Source organism: Typopeltis vanoorti, chromosome 10 (assembly GCF_054136105.1).
Source record: "Typopeltis vanoorti isolate ZY-2024b chromosome 10, IOZ_Tvanoo_1.0, whole genome shotgun sequence".
In the NCBI taxonomy this organism is placed as follows: domain Eukaryota; kingdom Metazoa; phylum Arthropoda; class Arachnida; order Uropygi; family Thelyphonidae; genus Typopeltis; species Typopeltis vanoorti.
The window spans coordinates 104986381-105009448 of record NC_143558.1 but is presented as its reverse complement, the minus strand read 5'-3'; the positions used below and the strand labels follow the sequence as shown (position 1 = coordinate 105009448).

Sequence of the window (23068 nt, the reverse complement as noted above, 5' to 3'; positions counted from 1 at the left end):
TTTTACTAACTTAAATGTCTCAGTTATATACTTTCTCTTCCCCCTATGCACAAACTGCATTCCCTCAATCTGGCCTCATATCCCACATCCCAAAGCCAGTTACAACCTTGGTCAGCCTTCTCTGGACCTCTTCCAATATATTATTATCACCATGAAAACCAAGGGACCAAATCTGCACACAATAATCCATGAGGGCTGATCAAGGCCTTACACAATGGAACCTGAACCTCTTTTATTTCTATAAGTTAAGGTCCTCTGCATCATTGCCATAATCTGATGTGATGTCTTTACAACTTGTGCAATACAATCTCTGAACTTCAGATCTTTGTCCAGCATTCCAAGGTCTCTCCTCAACTTCATTCAAAATTTCCCGACCATCCCACTGTTGCCTATGAAATTAACACTTTGCAGCATTGAATTTACAGTTCCATACTGTTGCTCACTCATGCAATCTATTCAAGTCCTCCTGTAATGTCACAACACCTGTTTGATTCCTCATCACTTGTTCCAGTTTTGCATTATCTGCAAGCAATTGCATATCACTAGTTAAACCTATCTTAATATCATTAATATACAAATTATATAACAATGGTCCCAAAACAGACCCCTCTCGTACACTAGTGATTTTCCTCTTTTGAGGTAGTGCCCCCCCCCTCCCCCATACACAACTTGCTGATACCTATCTGATAGCCAGTCAGTTATCCAACTCAATAATTTATTATCAAATCCATCTGTTTCAGTTTAGTGACCAACTTTTGGTGTGGCAATCTATCAAAAGCCTTTGCAAAATCCAAGTATACTACTATATATGCATCTCCCTTGTCCAATACATTTGTCACCTTGTTATAGTACATTGTAAAATGCAAGCTACCTTTAACAAATCCCTGCTGAGAAGCACAAAGAATATTGCTGTTATCAACCCATTTTTATATCCTATCTTTCACCAACCTCTCCAATAGCTTAACTACAACTCCAGATATACAGATTTTCTATAATCTATAGCCTAAGCCTTATCACTAACTTTGTGTAGTGGAAAAATTTTACTTCTCTTTCACTCATTCAGGACTTGTGCTGTTGCAAGACTTATTAAACAGATAGTCAAGGATGATGATAACTCCCTAGAACATTCCCTTAACACACACACACACACACACACAGTGATATGTCATCAAGTCCTATTGCTCTGTTGACATCTAGCTTACTTAAATCCTCATGTACTTCTTGCTTGCTCATCCTTAAGTCTTCTCATTTCATGCTCTATACTTGCACTTCTGATTTCACACTGAAAATGAAACACCCTGATGAAATGCTCGCTGAAACCCTGACTATGTCCTCTGCAGCAGTTACCAATCTATCACTTTCATCTATTAGCATCATCTTCCATAATCATTCTTTCGGTTTGCCACATACAAAAAAACCTCATGAGGGTTTTACTTGCCCTGATAAAGGATCTCTTATATTTTCTGGCATATCTAAATGATGGATAGAATTTTGAAGTATCATCTCATTCCCACATATTTTCCTATCAACAAAATTTCTTATCTGTTGCCATCTACAAAAGACAAACTGTCACCTCTATCATTAGCTGGCATTTACCAGATACCTTGTGAATATAATCTAACATACTTTGGGCATTCAGGTTGTTCGTTCTGTAGAAATAAGAATTAATGAACATCGGTATTATATCGAATACATGAAACCTCAAAAGTCTGGTCTGGCACAACATAGTATTGACATTAAACACAGTATCCGGTGGGATGAAGCTCGTCTTCTCTATAGAAGCAGGTTTAAATATGAACGCCTTTTCAAAGAAAGTTGTGAAGCTCTTTTACATCTGCCAAATCTGAATCGGAATGATTGTCTCTCTCTCTCTCTCTCCCCCAAAAGTTTGGGAGATTCTTATTTTATGTCTTCTTCTTCCTAACATGGAATTTAGGCCAAGTGGCCTGTTCCGGTCTCATGCCATCTCTTTCTTGGTCTTCCGATTCTTCTTTTTCCACTTATTTTGTATCTGTATAATATTTTTGGTAGTCTGCTGTTGTCCATTCGATTTAAATGTTCTAGCCATTTTTGTTTATACTGTCTTATGTAGTAATTAATTGGTTTTATTTTCAGGGATTGTAAGATTTCTTCATTTGTTTTGTGGTCCCACTTGGTATGTCCAGCTGTGTTTCTGAGGAACTTCATTTCTGCTGTTTGAATTTGTTTTTCATCTTTCCTTTTCATGGTCCATGTTTCGCTTCCGTAAAGTAGAGTTGGTTTTGACAAGACATTATATAGTCTGATTCTAGTGTGTTTTTGTACTAGGGATGGCTTAAATATATTATTTATTATGCCATTTACCTATTTTATGTATCCTCAAAAATAAATAGTTTCTAATAATATTATTTATTAATATTAATTTCTAGGATGCGGCAACAGTTTTTAATTGGTAAACCACTGACTACTGTATGTACCTTGTTTTCCCGTTTCATTGATTTGCTGATTTCTACGCACTTATGATGTACTGTTATTTTCAGTATGAAATATCTGTACTTTCATTTCATTAAAGATAATTACTATGGTTGTCGTGTAATTTATTGTTTAGTAGTGCCATTAAAAATAAATTAGTTATTTCTTTATCATTCAGCTATATATTCATATAAGTTATTTTTAAAGCATGTCAAATAGCCATAAAAACTTACTGTATGAAATATATATATATATACAGGGTGTTCGGGATAAATTTGACAGTTTCGTAAGGAAAAAGAAAATCTTCTTTGTATCTATTAAATTTAATGAATTGACAAAAAAACATTACAGGCAGAGTTAATTACAATACTATCAACAAGATTTACTCAAAATAACCACCATTAGCATCGATCACAGCTTCAATTCTGCTTCGGAACCTCGAACAAGCTGATGCTACAGTCTCCCTGGGAAGGGCTGCAAAAACTGTTTTAATTTTATCCATTAACTGGGCTTTTGTATTACTGGAAGTGCGATTGGTGTCTTTTTCAACTGCGCCCCATACAAAATAATCCATGGGGTTAAGGTCTGGGGAGTTTGGAGACCAAACATTTGGACTGGTGAAGTCGTAGAAATTTTCAGACAACCATTTTTGACTTTTCCCAGAGGTGTGGCAAGGGGCCGAATCCTGCTGCCATACATATGGCCTACCATTGGCTACCCTTGTTATCCAGGGCTTGACTACAGTTAGCAACTCCACGAACAAAGCCCGAATTCCAATGCCAGGGTTCTTCAACACCTGTTCCTGCAGATTTGCGAGGAATTCTGCTGTACGAACGCAATCAGATCGTCTGCTAGGGATCTTTCTTCTTGCTACATCCTCGTAGTCACCATTGCAAGTCTCTAGTTCATGCCTGATTGTTTTTACTGTATTCAGGGAGCATTGGGCAGCAGTCGTAATATCCTTATTTTGATGGCGGGCACGAATCATCATGATACAAGTTATTCTCTTCCATGATTCAGGTGGGTTCCAGCTATCCATCCTTTCTGACATCTTGTATATGAATGAAGAAGGGTCCAAACTTTTAAATGAAGAGAAGTGTGTGTTAATACATGTAACTTACGGAAAAATATAATTAATTATAAATATGTCAAATTTATCCCGAACACCCTGTATATATATATATATATATATATATATATATATATATATATATATATATAATGTTCTGATTCTTTTGTTCCTCTTAATTTCAGTTATTATTGCCAAATCAACTTTTGCCTCCTTTAATTCTGCATCTATTTTTTATTCTTTGTGTGTTATACTCTGAACATTCTGGGTAGCAACTCTGGAGTTTTTTGTTTATCTGTTTTTAGTAACTATTATCCAGTCGTCTTTATCCAAAAAAGGTTTTCCGATGAAATTTCCTTGGAGATTTTCAAGTAATATTCTCAAGATTGTTACAAGCCAAAATGAGGTAAGTTTGGTGCTGGGGTTGCCACCTTAGACAACTAGGCTGGCATCAGGAATAGCATTTCTTCCAGGCTGTACAAGGTGGAGGTGGGAGTGACATATGGTTGGGAGAGGTTGCATATTGTACATTACCAACTCATTAGTGTTCTAGACTCAAAGAAAGGAGAAGTTGTTTACCATTGATTTCTACAGTGAAGTGAATCTGTTTAGGTAACAAAATCACATAAACAATTGTTATGAGTTTTCTTCATAATCTTTTTTTTTTTGCAATTACTTAGTCTTTTTGTTGAAAGAGGAAAAAATTATTATAATTTTATTACTTTCTAAACCTCTCCACTTTTTTTTTTAATTGAAAAATGGAGTACTGGCCTATTCATCTAACCATTGGTGTTGTAAACATATGTGCTTAAATTTCTGAAAATAACAGCAGAAATCATTTCATAAGATTTGGGTAGGAAAAGATTATCAGAAATTAATTAATTTTATTTATTTATTTTTATTTGTAAAGAGCTTTTAGAGTGTTTTTACATGTTGCATATTTTAAAGTAATGATGTCACTGAGATACACAGAAAAAAAAAATGTAAAAATAAAGATCAACTTTAATTTTTGTAAAAGCATATTTTTAATCTTGCAATACTAATTTACAATACTTTATCTGATCACTAATTTACACAAGGGACCAATATGAGTTATAACTGGAAGCTTGTTTTTTTTTTTTAACAGTTGTATAGTTTTAATTTTATGAATGTATAATTCTTCATTTGAATACACCACAGGTGTGTTCAATGTGTATGTGTGATCCTTGATTATACCACTGATATATTTTATTCTTTTTTTTCACTATTCAATCAATGTCTCGATAAAATAAAATATCATAAAGTAACACAATGTACACTTTTTTTAGTTTTAAACAAAGCTTCTTTACACAGTAAATGAGTTTATACTCTTGAAGGCACTTTATGCTCTATTTTCTACTAACATACACACACACTTGAACAATACAGCATATTACAAGAATTAATAATAAAACTACAATAAATATATTACAATTTATATCGATTTCTTTAAAAAAATTACAGATTAGTCAACTTAATTTTTCTATAGCTAAAACCAACTGCGAATAACTCACAAATATATATTTACATGTGTATAACATTGAAAAATTAAAAGCAGTGTGGTGATGATTATGATGTAATTACTGTATAACTAATGTTAATGTACGACAATGGCTCTCATTGTGAAAATGGAATGTTTCATGAGCAAATGATTCTTTTAACAATATAGAGATGAAATATATATATATATATATATATATATATATATACAAAACTTATGATGATTTCAGCTGTTCATCTAAATAGTTTTATGTTTTGGTATCATATTTTTCAGTGAGAACCTACAATTAAAACAAATACTAAATATACTCTTATTGCCACGATGTAACATCGATGTGATATGCTATGGACATCTTACATTTTCAAGGCACAAGTTATTTTATCCTATGAGAATATGTGTAATTAACATAAAGCTTGGGATGAATTTATGAAACTGTGAATACAGATCATGACATTTATAAGAAATATTGTTGATAATAGATAAGCACTTTCTTTTAATACACACACACACACACACACACACACACACACACACACACACACACACACACACACACACACACACACACACACACACACAGAGGGAGAGAGAAATGTAATTTAGTATATTTAATTTCAGCTATTTGTTTTTAAATATTATAATGTACATCTGAACATACTGCAATTTTCAGTAAACATTGCTTTCTAGAAAGGTAAACCTTCATCCATCTTAAAATAAACTCTTCACTATAAAATCTTTTCCTTCTGAAGCAAAATTTACAAAACACTAATTACCATGTTCATTATCTACGGAGGTTGTTATTCATAGTTCTTGCAGGTTTCAGTTCTAAGTTAATTATTAATGAAAATGAAAAACAGTCATAATCCTTTTATAGTGTCAGAAATCTTGGAGTTCTTGTGTGATCTTTGGAAGGATTTTCCCAGACAGCTACTGTTCCATCACTACTTCCAATATATAGGTGCTGATTGTCATGAGAATACGTGATACTATGAAGATTTTTAAAAAAAAATATTTGCTGTGTAAATAATTTTATATCAAGAATTTAAAAATCATTATGATTTCTGAAAGAAATCAATGTATCATCTTACTACTCCTCTCTATGAAAAAAAAAATATATATATATATATATCTATTCTATATATATAAAAAGATAAGCCAAAATTTGAAACGTTTTTATGTCACATTTTTTGTCTTACCGGCTTACCAGCCTAGACTCGGGGGGGTTGGAGCCCCCCCTAGTATATATATATAATAAAATAACTGCTTCTGTTTCTTGTTGCACACATAACAGCCACAAGGCTTTTAGGGATAGTCTCTTATTTTCTTTTGTCATGCAAAGTCTATCTGTATGCTACTCCTTTTATTCCTCAATGACATACTTGTATATAGAAGCAATCAAAAACAGCATGAATTACAGAGTACAGAAGGGTATTAGGAAGAAAGAGGAGGAAGTGAAAGAAAATAAAATAGCAAAGGGAGAGAGAGATGGTAAAGTTGAGGAAGAAATTCAAGCTGGTATAGAGCAAGATATTATGGGATATTACTGATGATTTTAGCAGAGGAGTTGGGTTCCCCCAGGTGAAACCTCAAGGAAGCACTGATAAAAGCTCTGAGTCCATTTGGTGTAAGTCTGAGGTGAGCAGGAATTTTAGAGATTTCGTGGGTTGTTAACTGTGGCCAGGGAATATGAAGGGAGATAATTCTAAAATATTCAGAATAAGGGACGTGTAAATAACAAAAATGAATTTCTTGAGCTTCTTATTGATAACTACATTACATAACATGTAATGAAAGCAAAGCGAGGGATACACATGTTAGATTTAATAATAACATCTCATTCAGTGCTAATACATAAAGTCCAAATGATGGTTCCACTGTTAAGAGTGATCAAGTGGTTTTGACAATGGAAGCTTCAGTGAACAAAAGAGATATGTAGAATTACAGAGTAGCACACTATGATTAACTAAAACAACAAACTGGTGATCTGCTACTGCAAGATCACCAGTTTGTCGAAGTCAGATGTCTAAGGATTAGGAGGGACAAAATGGGAGTTATGCTAGGGTTGAGGAGACAAGATGCAAATGGGCTACATCTATTGCAATTATAGTGGAAATGCTCAATGAATATTTTGTCAGTGTGTTTCAAGTATGTGCGTTTGCAGTGTGTGTGTGTATTGGGGGGGGTGACAGTGGTTGTGTTATTGTTTTTATTTTTTTTTTTATGCAATTACTGGTATCTGATGCACAACATCAAAAGGTAAAAACACTAAAAATAACTGCACACACAGAGCTCTAAAATATAATAATCTATAATACAGCTGCATAAAGATTATTATTATTATTACATGATACCTCTAAGGAATCCAAGAACTCATCACAGGAGGGCACTCTACTCCATTCCGCTACACATCTGTCTCCCCTTACTACTTAATTCTCCAACTATATACAACAACCATCACCACCAACAACAGTATTTTTGTCTCTAAATCATGTGTGTGTTGATTGCATAAAGATTAAATGCTAGAAAAAATTTAAAAACACTGGATACATATGATATATTGGATAAAATCTGCCCAAGAGTGAAAGGCTCAGAGAGAGAGAGAGAGAGAGACATTAAAAGTGTGCTAAAATAATGGCTGCACTTGTTAAAATAATGAGACAGTCTACTAAAATATGATGAACAGTTAAAAATTGAACAGTACTCACACACAAGCACATATCATTCCTCAACATGAAGGCCTGTGTAAGATGAGTTTGCCAGAGGCAAACAAGAACAACTTCCTCTCTATGAATCATGTACAGACTGCACTGCCACAGGATGATTATAGGTTTCATCTGGTACAGTTTGTTGTTAGGCATTCTATTCTGTGACGTCTGCCACTGTAATACATTTCTTTTCCATTTTCACTTCTCCATTCATAAGCATTCCTTCAATCCCTCCTTGCCTACTCTTCTGATGTTCACATCACTTCTTACTTATTCAAATACATTCATTGCACTCATTACTTTTGTTTCCAGCAGCAGCCTCTCCAAATTACTCATACTAAAACCATTCACATGCAGCAAGTCAATCTTATACGGTTCCATTCACCCTTCAAACTCACTCCACACATTCCCAAACTCTATTCGTTTTCTCTTCACAGATTTCGACTAACATACCATTCATAATCTTTGTTTTCCACCTCAACTTATCACTGTCATACCTGGGTAATACACTACCTTTCCTATAATACTGTTATCTTGTATTCTTAACAACCTCCTGATATCAATTCCATTCTACTTGTTTTCAACCATGTCATTTATTCCTACAACTACCACCAATCTTTTGCTTGCTTTCTCATCATATCCAATGCCTGATTCACTCTATTCGTTCTACTTGAAGGAAAACAAGCCTTGTGCATCCTCTCATTCACCATGCCTCTAATAATTGAATCTTCATATAACACTACCACTCACAAAACAATTGTTACATTTTCCATACTGCCATCATTAATTTCGGTCTTTTTCACTCTTCCACACAAATCTACAATTCTTTTCATTTCACTGTTCATGTTTTGGCTCATCTTCAACTCTTGCATCAGTTTTCTTTTGTCATTCATCTTGCTATCTTACTGTCATTTTTGCAGTCTTTTTTTGCTGCCAGCCCCACCAGTTATCTTACCATTAACTACAATTTCACCATCATTCTTGCATGGTTTCTTATCTTCAGTTCTTTTTTCTTCACCATAATTTTCCACATGCATATTATTAACAGTTGCGCACTCTTTATTGACATCTATTTCACTTACTATGCTATGTTCCCTACTCTGATCTAAACAATCCTCATGGACCAATCAGCATATCACACTTCCTACATATCCACACTTGTTCATCTTTCTCATTCAACCTCTTTGCATAAACATCTGGAACCTCTCCTTACACACAGATATTACACTCATGCCACCACATCATTCTTGAAAAATCCATGACATTCACTTTATTTGTCTTTCGTGCCAACCTAAACAATGATCTCCATCTCGCCACCATTTTTTTCCAGAAATAAGAAACACAAAATTTCAAATAACACAGTATAAAATATTTAATCAAACACTGTATTCCAATCACAAAAATCACACAGCAACACTTAATCTAAAAATTACACAGTATCATCATATAATAAATATAAAATTAGCTTATCTTGCTGCAGCCCATACAACAATGTTCTTCATACACTCACCATTTTAGATATTCTAATATTCTATTGTTCTAGGATTTCATTTAATGATTTTACTGATCTTTGTAAATCATCACTTGTGCAAGACTCGTATTAAAAAAATATGTCAAGGCAGGTGTCAACTCTCTGGCACATTCCTTCAGAATACGCGGTGATATATTATTAAGTCCCACAGCCTTATTTACATCTAGTTTACTCAACTCCCCAAACACCTTTTGCTCACTTACAGTCAGTCTCTCCTCCCCATCATCAACTGCTCTTAATCTCTCCATGAGGTCACATTCACAAGATTGAAAGATCTTTATGAACTGCTCATTAAGTATCTCCACCACACATTCTGCAACAGCTGTCTTTATACCATTTCCTCCAATCAATGTCATCCTTCCATAATCATTCTTTCTTTTCCTGGCTATATATCGAAAGAACTTCCTAGGATTCTTTTTGGCTTCATTAGCTAACTGCTGTTCATACCTCTCTTTAGCTACTCTCACCAACCAAGTCAGCCTCCTTGCCTGGTCTTTGTAGACCTCATGAAATTGGTTACTTCCACTTCTCTTATGCTGCTACCACAATGCCCTTTTTCTCTGTATTGCATGCTTAATCTCTTTATTCATCCATCTCACACCTACCTTATTTAACCTTCTCACCCATGGTATACATTTAGACATTGCATCTACTAAATAGTTTTTGAAAATCCCCCAAGCTGCATTGATCTCTTTCCCGGCTAACTCCTCATTCCATGCTACACCTGCAAGCTGTCTCCTGAGCTCTTCATAATCACTCCCCTTGTAGTTCCACATATACCCTTTTTTTCACAGGGGTCCTTGCACTGCTGGCAACCACCCAGGTAATCACCTCATGGTCACTTTCACCAATTGGTGGATGATTTGACACCTCGTTGATAATTACATCCTCCGATGAGATGATCAAATCCAAGACCCTTAATCCTCGTGTGCCCTCTGTTACATACTGTCTGAGGTAGTTATCCCTCAAAAACTCAAGAAACTCATTTTCTTTACTTCCAGTTGCTATCTCTTCATTCCAGTCTATATTGCCATAATTAAAATCACCCATAATGATCACTCTTTTCTTATTTGCTTGGCTTATTTGACTATACATTTCACTATCACCACCATCCACATTACCAGGTTTATAACAACATCTCACCAAGCATTTGATTCTATTCACCTCTATAATAAATTTAGTTTAATCCTTTATCCAAGTGTGAGCAAACAAAGTTTGCGCCTGAAAGTATCTTCAGGACTGGGTTAAGGTGATACAACACCAGGGCAACTCGTTGCAAAGGTGGAGCAAGCTACCAACACTCCTATCTTAGTATCTCCTATAATGCAAAACACATCTCCTTGCGGATATGTCTAATGTTATGCATTAAGGGAAGGGCCACTACCCTGGTGTTGCCCTTTTGTTGCCCTGGTGTTGTATCACCTTAACCCAGTCCTGAAGATACTTTCAGGCGCAAACTTTGTTTGCTCACACTTGGATAAAGGATTAAACTAAATTTATTATACTCTAACCAAGTGGAAAATAAACTTTCAACATCTATTCACCTCTATCTCACACCATACTGCCTCAAAACCACTGATGATAGAGAAAGAGTTATGTCCATACCTTGTATGGACATAACTCTTTCTCTATCATCAATAGCACTCCCCCTCCCTTTTTACCCCTTCTATCCTCATGAAACACATCATACCTTTCCATCTCTATTCCTGTCAGGATGTCGTCCTCATCTAACCATGTCTCACTTATTCCGACAATCTCTGGGTGCACAGACGCAATTAGTGCAACCATTTCATCCGCCTTGTTTCTTATACTTCTAGCATTGGTATACAAACACAACAACTCATTTCTGGATCTACAGCTAGTTCTACTGATACCACTCACTCGATGTGATCTCTCCATGCTGGACTGGGGCCATTTCCCTTTCTGCTTCTTCATTTTAGAAACCTTTGCAATTCCATCTGTTTCCTCTTAATCCCTGGTCATCCCATTACTTTCCTGCCTACACATGCTCTCACCTCCTCTTGGAGCATCCACCTTTCTCACGCTGTGTACCCCTGTCCACCCTGAGCCTCCCCGTTTCCCTGCTCCTCTTGCACACCCATTCTCTCATTTTCTATACTCATATCACTCACTTTCCCATTCATTTCCACTTCTTCAATCTCGCCTGCTCTACCACATCACTCCCCTCTTGATCTGATTCATTCTCTCTATTCAATTCTCTACTTTCCAGCAGCAGTCTCTCCAAGCGACTCACACCATAACCACTCACATGCAGTCCATCTCACTTATATAGTTCACTTCGTCCTTCAAACTCATTCCACACATTAACAAACTGTACTCCCATCTCCTCACACATTTCAGCCAGAATATCATTCATAATCCTTGCTCTCCGCCTCATTTCACCACAATCATACCTAGGCATCACACTGACTACCCTTCCTGTCACACTATTCTCTTTTATCTTTCCAAGCAGTCTCCTGACATTCATTTTGACATGCTCTTTGTTCTCTCTCAAATCATTTGTACCAATTAATACAATTAACTCTTTTGCTCACTCCCACCTCATATTCAATGCCTCAATCACTCTACTCATTTTACCGCCTGGAAAACATACCTTGTGCATTTTATCCTCTAGCACACCTTTAATAATGGAGTCGCCATACAACGCCACTCGCTCATCTTTCGTTAACTCTTTCATGCCATCATGATTTATTTTAATAGTTTTGACCTGAATTCTCTTAATTTCATTCTGCATCCATTTCATTTCTTGCTTCATCCAATTCAATTCACCTTCCAAACCTCGCGACACATTCTCTCTATCATTAAATCTTTCTAACTCTCGACCCCCCTCTTTTCACTTTCCCTCTCATTCAACTTTCTTTGTTTTTGTACTTTCAGTCCAACATACGTCCAACTTTCACTATCATTCTTCTCACTTTTACTCTCATTTATCTTTCTTTGGTTCAGTACTTTCGTTCCAACATGCATCCAACTTTCGCCATCATTCATTCTTTTTTTGCTATCATTTATTCTTTCGATTTTTTTTACTTGCGATTTCTGCATCACGCCATTTCTACTTTCATTCATTCTCTCAATTTCGTTTCTTTCCGCCTCACTTTTGTCCCTTTTAACATCCGTTACGGTTGCCAAATCGCTCTTTTTCTTTTTTCCTGATTTTTTAACATTTTTTCGCCTGTCTTTCTCACCATCCTTCTCTTTCAAGCATGCACTCGCGACACGATCGGTACTAGCACTTTCTGTCATCAATTTCATATTCGCATTCATCAGTTTCTCATTCAGGTCACATTTCGCACACACCCTTCTTCTATCTGCACTAAACATCCACAAATCATTTATGTAATCGAAGGAATACATATAACAGACCTCACACTTAACAAAACGACTGAAATCTAAATTAAAATCATGGAATGACAATGCCGCCGCCATTTTTTTTTTTTTTCTCTGCAGGTTACTAGGTCTAATAATAACGATTTCGTAATTTAGTTTAGGCAAGGAAAAAACCCCCACACTAATAATATCGGTAGCGTACAACGTTTACAGCAGCTCTTACTTAAACAATTACGCAGATATACTTAATTATTCCTAGTAAAACTTATCTGAATCAGGAGCGCTTCAAATCGCGTCCGCAGCGCTTGGCCCACTAGTGCCCTCCCCCATACGCAACAAGTTGTGTATGGGGGTGCAATATCCAGGAAAAGGAAAGTCACTAGTGGAGTGCCTCAGGGGTCTGTTTTAGGGCCATTACTATTTAACTTATATATTAATGATATTGGTGAAGATTTGGATGGAGATATTCAGTTGTTTGCAGATGATGCAAAGTTGGGACGACCATAAAGAGTAGTGAAGATGTTGTGGCCTTGCAAGAAGACTTGAATATATTGAGTGATTGGGCAAGCAAATGGGGATGTTAGTTCAATGTTGCAAAATGTAAGGTTTTAAAATTTGGAAAACAAAGATGGGATGCAGAATTTATGCTTGGTGAGAATATATTGTTGGAAGTAGAGGAAATAAGAGATCTGGGGGTGATAGTAGATAAGGATCTAAAATTTAGGGGACACATCGTCAAAATTGTGAAGACAACACAAAGACTTCTGGGAATGATGAGGAGTACACTGACGTGTAGAAGTAGGGAGATTCTTGTTCCATTGTATAAGGCTTTGATTAGGCCACACATGGACTATTGTGGTCAGATTTGGTCACCTGGTTTTCAGAAGGATGAAGAGATGCTGGAAAGGGTCCAAAGGCGACTGACTAAGGTAGTTTCTGACCTCTGGAATGTCGAGTATGAGGAAAGATTGAAAAGATGTAATTTGCAGAGTCTAGTGGAGAGAAGGAAGAGGGGAGATATGATAGAGACCTACAAGTTGGTAAGGGGTTGTTATAGGATCAATGGTGGAGAAGTTCTATAGAGAATAGTGGGAGATCAGGGGAGAACCAGAGGTCATCCCTGGAAACTGTATAAAGAGGGCGTGAGTAGGGGAGTGAGAGGCAGGTTTTTTTCGTGCAGAGTTGTGAGTGTTTGGAATGCCTTGCCTGAGAGTGTGGTGTCTGCAAGGAATTTGAATGTGTTTAAGACACGGTATGATGAGATGTGTGTGAGATAAAAGGACCTCCTAGATGAGTCTTTGACTCCATGAGGTCATGTTTAATAATAATAATAATAATTACATGATGTAGATAATACAATTTGATCATCTACAAATAATAGTTTGTATATCTTTATTTGTGGGTTTATTAGTATATCAAATGAGTTATGGTGTTTACAGACTGTTATAATTTTAAATACAGTCAATGGACACCTTCCATAAGCAAGGTGCATTGTGCCATGTAACTAGTCATGCATATAAATTGAGGAATATGATACTCCTAAGTCAGTACAACTATGTCCGAGTGAAATAGCCGTGAGAAGGGAACTGACATGGTTTGAAAGAAGCATTGTGATAGGATGCCATTTTGCAGGGCTATATGTTCAGCAAATTGTTGACAAATTGGGCCATCCCAGGTCAACAATCAGTGATACCATACTGAGATGGAAGTGCAGGGAGTCAACTGAAAGTGCTACGCACACTGGCCGACTCACAACACTCACTGAATGTGACCATAGGGTGCTACAAAGGATAACATGTAAAAATTGCTATTCATCGGCTGACACATTGAATGAGGAGTTTCGGGCACTGACTGGAACAGGAATCTGCTCAAAAACATTCAGAACTGAGGCTCACAACATGGGTTTCCATGGTAGGCCTGAAATATGCAAGCCCAACATTACCTGAACCAACATGAGGCATCCTCTTCAGTGGTGCAAAGAGTGTGTACAGTGAGATATGGAAGCTTGAAAAGCTATGTTATGGAGTGACAAATCATGTTGCAGCCTCTACCGAGCAGATGGATGTGTGTGTGCGGGTGGGTGTGGCGGATGCCGCTTACCAGAAGGTGTAACCCCAACTATGAAATTTGGAGGCGGCAGTGTGATGGTATAGTCCTATTTTTTCCTAGTTTGGCATTAGACCTCTGTGTTGTGGTGCCATGAACAACTAACTCTGAGAGGTGTCTGAACATTCTGGACAGGTGTAATGCTTCCTATTTTCTGGTGTTTCTATGGAAATGACCATTGTTTTTTTCAGCAAGACAATGCACTGTGTCATAAGGCTACTGTTGTAACTGCATACATGAGTATCACCACACTTGACTGGCTTGGATGGAGATATTCAGTTGTTTGCAGATGATGCAAAGTTGGGACGAACCATAAAGAGTAGTGAAGATGATGTGGCCTCACAAGAAGACTTGAATAAATTGAGTGATTCGGCACAGAAATGGGGATATGAGTTAAATGTTGCAAAATGTAAGGTTTTAAAATTTGGAAAACAAAGATGGGATGCAGAATTTATGCTTGGTGAGGATATATTGTTGGAGGTGGAAGAAATAAGAGATCTGGTGATAGCGGATGAGGATCTGAAATTTAGAGGACACATAGCCAAAATTTTGACGACAACACAAAGACTTCTGGGAATAATGCTATAAGGCTTTGATAAGGCCACACATGGACTATTGTGCCCAGATTTGGTCACCTGGTTTCCAGAAGGATGAAGAGATGTTGGAAAGGGTCCAAAGGTGATTGACTAAGGTAGTTTCTGACCTCTGGAATGTCGACTGAGGAAAGATTGAGAAGATGTAATTTGCAGAGTCTGGTGGAGAGGAGGAAGAGGGGAGATATGATAGAGACCTACAAGTTGGTAAGCGGTTGTTATAGGATCAATGCTGGAGAATTTCTACAGAAAATAGTTGGAGATTGGGGGAGAACCAGAGGTCATCCCTGGAAACTGTATAAAGAGGGTGTGAGTAGGGGAGTTAGGGGCAGGTTTTTTTCATGAGAGTTGTAAATGATTGGAATGCCTTGCCTGAAAATGTGGTGTCTGCAAGGAGTTTGAATGTGTTCAAGGCACGGTATGATGAGCTGTGTGCGTGATAAAAGGACCGCCCAGATGGGTCTTTGACTCCCTGAGGTCTTGGGGTAACAATAATAATAATAATAATTTACTGACCATTTGTTTGTTACGCTACTAAAGGTATCATGTCACTTTCCTGAATTTTGTTCTATTTTTGTAGTGATGATACCTATGATACATGATCAAAAATTCTACTAATAAACAATTAATTTTATTTAAGTCCTCTGTCCTTAATTCATTTTTAATTGTCTACTTATGTTCCTATCTTGAAAAAGATATAGATACAAGTATTGAATAAAAACCTATATGCATAATTATTATACACTTTAATGTGTCTCTATAATATCTTTAATGAACAGAGTTAGTCAGAAAGACAATGGTTAAGTGACACCCATAATACGAAAAAAGCAAGGTTAAAAATATCCGATGTTCAAACAATAAAAAAAAAAAATTCCGAAGTGGTAATATGAATTCCAATATGAATTTTCAATTCCAAGAATTCATGATGAACTTGAAGTGCAATAGCATTATATAAGACATATGCAAGTAATGATTTAAACTTGTTCATTGACAGGTGAAGAAAATTATTTTGCTATAGTGTTACAGCAATTTATACAATCACACAAAAATCTATAAGAGGTACTCATGAAACTGGAATTAGGAGAACAATTATACACTATATCTCACAACAACTAAGTAGAAATCTTATGTGGAAATCTTCAAATATATGAAATGATTGAAGAAAGCTTTGAGAACTCACAAAACTCAGTTTTTTCAACAGGTGGAAGCAGAGGTAGATGGAAATGTATAGTTCAGTTGGATGACAACTTTTCAGCTCCTCGATAGTCCAGTAAAATGATATAATTGTGTATATTAGTGCCTTGAAAATCTAAATATTCTACATGAAAGTAGTAAGTTCACCAGAAATTATAGTCTGGTGTGTAGCATTATCCAAGGCTATCATTGGACTGTGACTTTTCTGAATGGACAGTGATTGGTGTTGGATACCTCTACATTGTTCAAGACATCCATTATGCCTACAATTCATTTCCACTACCATTAGGATTTATCTTGATGAGCCTTTTCCAGAATGGTGGATAGACTCTACAGATCATTCCCTATGCCTGAATTAACTCTATTTAATTGTTTCAGGTGGTTACCTGAAAGATAAGTAGAAAACCAGTCATTCAAAGGAATAAGGAATGAAACTGAACAAACAGTTATGTACTACTATTTAATACATATACATTACATATCTTTCTTTTTTAAACATGTCCTGCAGTTATATCTTGGTAAATGTTTGCCAATGGTTGCTAACTGCTGCCAACAGCGTGTAGGAGCAAATAGTTGAGAATTATGAACGTATGTTAAAGTCAACCATTTGCCATAAATTACTGCTTCTGTACACATCATGTACTCATGTGGAATTACAAAACAGGGGACTATGATAAATTAAGGGAACAGACTGGTGATGTGCAGTGGTTCAATCAGCTGAAAGGAGAGAAATCATTAGTGCCTAGGATTTGGTCTGGAATCAATTACTTATGGCAATGATATATTGTATTTCTAAGATTCATAGGATTAATAAAGTAGGAGTGAAATGGGATGGATCATGGAATTAAGCAGGAACTTCTGAGAAAAACGATGTTATGGAAGAGATATGAAGAACAGGGTACTCATCATATACTCCAGCATGAGGAGGTGTATGAGGTGCAATTTAGGAAGGCGACAAGTGTAATAAGAAAAGAGAAATTGGCATATGAAAAGAGACTGATTGAAGCAGTAAAACAAAATCCTAGAAAATTCTATAGTTATGTTGCTAATCTAAGAAAGGGTGAATATGGAGGACCAACTTTAGTTGCTGGAGATAGAAGGCAAGTCATATCTGCTGAAGATATGGTGGAAATATTTAATGATTATTTGGAAGGAGGGCAGAAAACTGACAGTTCAAGAATGAGAAGTGTTTAGAATATTAAGAACTTTGATGTTAATAAAGCTGTAGGATTAGATGAGATATCACCATGTATATTAAAGGAATGAGCAAAAGAGCTGGCAGTGTCCTTGACTTAGTGTTGTTCAACAGAAATATGGCAGCAGGAACAGTCTCAGAAGAGTGGAAAGAAGGAAAAATACTGCCACTGCATAAGGGAGAATCCAAGTCAGCAATGTCAAACTATAGGCCAGTGTGTATATCAAGTGTAGTGGTGAAGGTGTTAGAAAAGAAACCTAGTTTGATGAGAATGGAAATCTTTTGAGAGAGTAACTTTGTCAAGCAGAGGTCATGTTTTAGTAACTTGGCTCCATTTTATAATAGGGTGACTAGTGTATTGGACAGGGAAAATGTTTATACTGTGATTTATCTGAATTTTGCTAAAGCATTTGATCAAGTACGATATGATAAACCTATTGAAATTGAGGAGGATGGCAATGGAAAGTCATTTGGTTGCTGGTTTAAAGGCTGGATGACTAATAGGAGCCTACAAGTTGTGTATGGAATTGTAGTGTCCAAAAAAAGGAAGGTGACAAGTGGGGTGCCACAAGGTTCTGTTATGGGACCACTGTTTAATGGTGTGAAAGGAGATATTCAATTGTTTGTTGATGATGCTAAGTGAGAAAGAATAATGTCAGGAAGTGTGTTGTTGTTACAAGAGGATTTGAATAGGGTGGTGCTTTGGGCTGAAGAATGGGATGTCATTTCAATGATGCTTAGTGTAAAGTTGTGCACTTTGGTCAGAGAAGATGGAATGAGGTTTACCACACTGAAGGAACTTTGTTTCAGGAGATAGAGGAGACAAGGGATCTAGGCATCTTGGGGGGATAGGGAAATGAAGTTCAGGTGAAATATTGCGAAAGTTGTAAGGAGTATCCAAAAAATTGCTGCTATAATGTGAAGAACGCTGACATGTATGGATAAGGAGGCAATAGTTCCACTCTATTAGGTGCCAATTAGGCCTCACTTGATTTCTGTCACAGATCTGGTCACCTGGCTATATGTTATTATAGCCAGGTGATAGAGAAACATTGGAAGGGGGGGGGAGAGCAGAAGCAAATCATTAAGACTATCTGAGGACTCTGGAATATTGAGGATGAAGACAGATTGAGGGAATGTGGTCTTCAGAGCTTGGCAGATAGGAGGAGGAGGGATGATATGATCAAGATATATAAGGTTTTGAGGAAGAGCCTACCAAACAGATAGATGTGAATTATTGCATAGGATACTGAAAGTTTATTTTTCACTTGGTTAGACTATAATAAATTTAGTTTAATCCTTTATCCAAGTGAGAGCAAACAAAGTTTGCGCCTGAAAATATCTTCAGGACTGAATATGGTGTTGTACTACTTACCCAGGTAAGATAGTACAACACCATATTCAGTCCTGAAGATATTTTCAGGCGCAAACTTTGTTTGCTCTCACTTGGATAAAGGATTAAACTAAATTTATTATAGTCTAACCAAGTGAAAAATAAACTTTCAACATCTTTCTCTAAATCCAGAGTAATTTAAAAAAAAAAAAAGGTGGCAAACCTTTTGGCAACTCCTATAGGTAAAGATGACCTTGCTATTGCTTCTGCCTGGTATCTCCAACTCTGGGCCTGGCTCCCACTGAAGAGACCTCAATAAAGGTCGAAACTAGTCTGGGTAGTGGCCAATCCCTTAATGCATAACATTATACATATCCGCAAGGAGATGTGTTTTGCATTATGGGAGATACTGGGATATGAGTGTTGGTATCTTGCTCCACCTTTGCTACGAGTTGCCCGGTGTTGTACTACTTACCTAGGTAAGATAGTACAACACCATATTCAGTCCTGAAGATATTTTCAGGCGCAAACTTTGTTTGCTCTCACTTGGATAAAGGATTAAACTAAATTTATTATATTGCATAGGATAATTAGTGATGCAAGCACAAGAGGTCATCTCTGGAAAGAGATGACCTCTTGTGCTTGCATACATTCCACCTACCACCTGCCCAGCAAAATATCTCTTTTCCATCCATTTACTGATATATCTCTTTTCCATTTTTACTGATATGACTTCCATCCATTTACTGATATGGAAGTCATATCAGTAAATGGATGGAAAAGAGATATTTTGCTAGGCAGGTGGTGGGTGGAATGTATTGCCAAAGTGGGCAGTGAATGCCCCAGCATTGAATGGGTTCAAGACAGGGTATGATAGTTATGATGGTTTGTGAGTGTTCAACCTCCTGAGATGAGTCTTCTTTGGATTCCGTGGAGACTTGAAAGTAATACTGATACATTTTCTTAAGTTTGTAATGGGTTAGTTTCTTTCTCAAAATGTGTGTGCATCTTTTCTGAAAGGGAAAAATACAAGATAAAAAAAAAAATCAAAAAGAAACAACTTACCAAATTACTGATTTGCTAAGCTTGTCTGTTTTAATTTCTCTCACTGGCATTAGATCCCAAGAACTCCACAACCTAATGGAAGATAAAAAAAAAAAACATGCATGAATACATATAACACACACACACACCTACAGTATGTAAAATCATTACTTTAAGAATCATAATAGCACAGAGGATACTAATAATATTTTGCTAGTTTGCTTGCATGCATGTAAAGATGCCCGTTGAATTATAATTTAGAGCTGCAATTTCTACTCTATCATATTAATCCTAGATATGAGTTATATCTCTCATTGTCCCAGTCATGAAAATACTTCACATGAAAATTTTGCTTGTATTGTATAAAGGATTAAACCAAGAATATAATTTTTTGGTAGCTTTAATTTACACTCATTATCCCATTTTGCAGTATCATATGTTTTGAGATAAAAGCATGCACTTCACAAATAATTACTGCAGTTTAGCATGTAATTCCTGACAAGTTTTTTTTTTAGACAATCTCTTAAGCTTTCTGATGAGTAGTAAGAGGCAGGATTTTTGGAATGAAGAGTGGTGGTTAATGCATTCTCTCAGAAGATTAATACTGGGAATAAAAAGTGAATGATATTGAGTATTATTATTATACAAGCTCCTCTATGGAGGTCAATGACTCATTGAGGGAATGTGCTTTTAGTCATTCATATCTCTTGCCTGTCACAAGCTTCAAAATCTTGTATTCATACTCTAAGAACCATTTACTAACTTGTCTGCTTCTGTCATATTGCCACTCTGTTTATTTATCAAAACTTTTAACACATTACTTCCATTTGTCCTCATAATGCACAGTTTTATATGGCAGTTATCATCTTGGTTATCCACATGCATATCTTTCCAACTATCTCCTTATCTCCTTGGAATCTAAGTGACCACACCTGACTATACCAGTGCACAGTAAATCAGACAAGGATTTATAAAATTCTTGTAAAATGATAGAACACTTTCTTAAAAGTGTTCTCTTCAATACTTGATGTGATGACTTAATAACCTTAGCAACATGGTCCCCTAAACTCTCTCTCTCTTCATTATAATATCCAAGCCTATAACTTCAACTACCTACAGTATCATCATAACACTAAATACAGATATAGACCTTATGATCTCTTCCAGTCATATTTTAATCTAATAGCCTCTTTTGAGGTCTACTAGCCTTCTCTTCCCATTTAGTTTTTATTTTATTAATTGTTTAGGATACCAAGTATTGGTTATTTAGTTTACATGTTCTATCCAATTTTATTTACTTCTGCTTAGTTTTTCTTCTAATGATTTTATATTATTATTATTATTATGTGATACTTATAGGGAGTACAAAGACTCGTCGCAGGAGGGCACGCTACTCTATTTTGCTAAATACATCTCATCCTCTCCATTACTACTTAATTCTTCTACTATGACACTACTACCATCAATGCCATCATCATCACCAACAACAGTATTTTTTTTGTCTGTAAATTGCACGTGTTCTGAAGGCTGATTTATCTGTATGTGGGATGAAAAACCCGTGTTTCCAGGAGAAAAACCTTCCTATCTCTGTATGAGATCGGCTAACTCACCTTCAACTGAAAAAAAGTCCATATATAAGGAATCCCCTCATCACAATGAGAATCGAACCTAGGTCTTTTTCAATCGAAGGGTGCAATGTTCTGCTGTTCTTCCAATTGTGCTATGGAGGAACATATTTAGTTCTTTTAAAATATTTTCCTTCTTTTTTTTGGTCTAATAGTGTGTGAATATTTTGCAGTATTTCTCACGAATCTCAAACTTGTTTTTATTCTCTGTTTGTCTTGTTCATGTGTTGCCCAAATTTCACAGCCAATGTCTTAGGCAACATGTAATAGAGGAAACAAGAGGTTCAAGAGTTTTGGATTTGGTTATAGCATCAGAAGAGTTGATAATAACTGAGATGACATCTCTCCCACCAGTTGGAGAGAGTGACCATATTTTGACTTGGAAAATGAATAGACATGCAGGAGTATCAAAGAGACGGGAACATATGTGGAATTATAAGGCAGGTGATTATAATAGTCCAAGATGTCAACTTGGGGAAGTTTCATGGAGGGAGGAATTGGAAGGCCGGGATATCATTAGTGCATGGGAAATTTTGAAAGAATATGTGTTAGCAGCAATAGTAAGTTGTATACCATGAGTGAAGAAGAGAACACAATTTGGAGTAAAGTGGATGACAAACAATATTAAACAGGAATTGCATGCGAAAAAGAGGCTATGGAAGAGATATAAAGAGACAGGTGAAGAGAAGATGCATGAAGAATATAAGACACAGACCAGAAGAGTGACTAGTATGGTAAGAAAGGCAAAACTGGAATATGAGAGGAGATTGGCTCTAAGATCCAAAGAAAATCCTAGGGAATTTTTTAGCTATGTGGCCAGTAGGAGGAGAAATGACTGTGGAAGAATGATATTGTGGGATAAAAATGGGAATAGAGTGACTAATGCAGAGGATATAGTGGAATTGTTCAATGAACACTTTATTGGAGTATTTCATCCTGAAGGAGTCAGTTTTAATACTAGAGGGATAGGGCAGGTTCGAGGTTTAGAGGTACAGGAGGAGAGTGCGTTTCAAATACTAAGTACTCTGGATGTCAGTAAAGCTGTGGGACCAGATGGTATTTCACCACGAGTTTTGAGAGAATGTGCTAGGGAACTGACAGTGCCTTTGACCTGGCTTTTCAATGAAAGTCTGGCTGCAGGAAAGGTGCCCATGGAATGGAAGGAAGGTAAGATAGTGCCATTGCATAAGCATGGTAGCAGACTGGAAGTGTCTAATTATAGGCCAGTTTGTGTGTCATCAGTAGGTGTTAAGATCTTGGAGAAAGTAGTGAGGGACCGTATACAACATTGGGCAGATGAGGGTAATGTTATCTGTGAGAGTCAACATGGATTTGTGAAGGGGGCGCTCTTGTTT

The 23068-nt window shown here is 36.4% G+C and overlaps 1 protein-coding gene across 3 annotated transcripts in view; it reads right to left on the bottom strand.

The window, feature by feature from the left end:
- Positions 1-5536: 5536 nt before the first annotated feature.
- Positions 5537-23068, bottom strand: part of mv (lysosomal-trafficking regulator mauve) — a 1073830-nt gene continuing 1056298 nt past the window's right edge. For all 3 annotated transcript variants that reach the window (XM_090399251.1, XM_090399254.1, XM_090399252.1), the window contains 2 exons: positions 20110-20181; positions 5537-6025 (listed from right to left, as the gene is read on the bottom strand). In XM_090399251.1, coding sequence (XP_090255377.1) covers positions 5908-6025; positions 20110-20181 — 190 coding nt within the window. In that variant the 3' untranslated portion in view covers positions 5537-5907. The remainder of the gene's footprint in view (positions 6026-20109; positions 20182-23068) is intronic.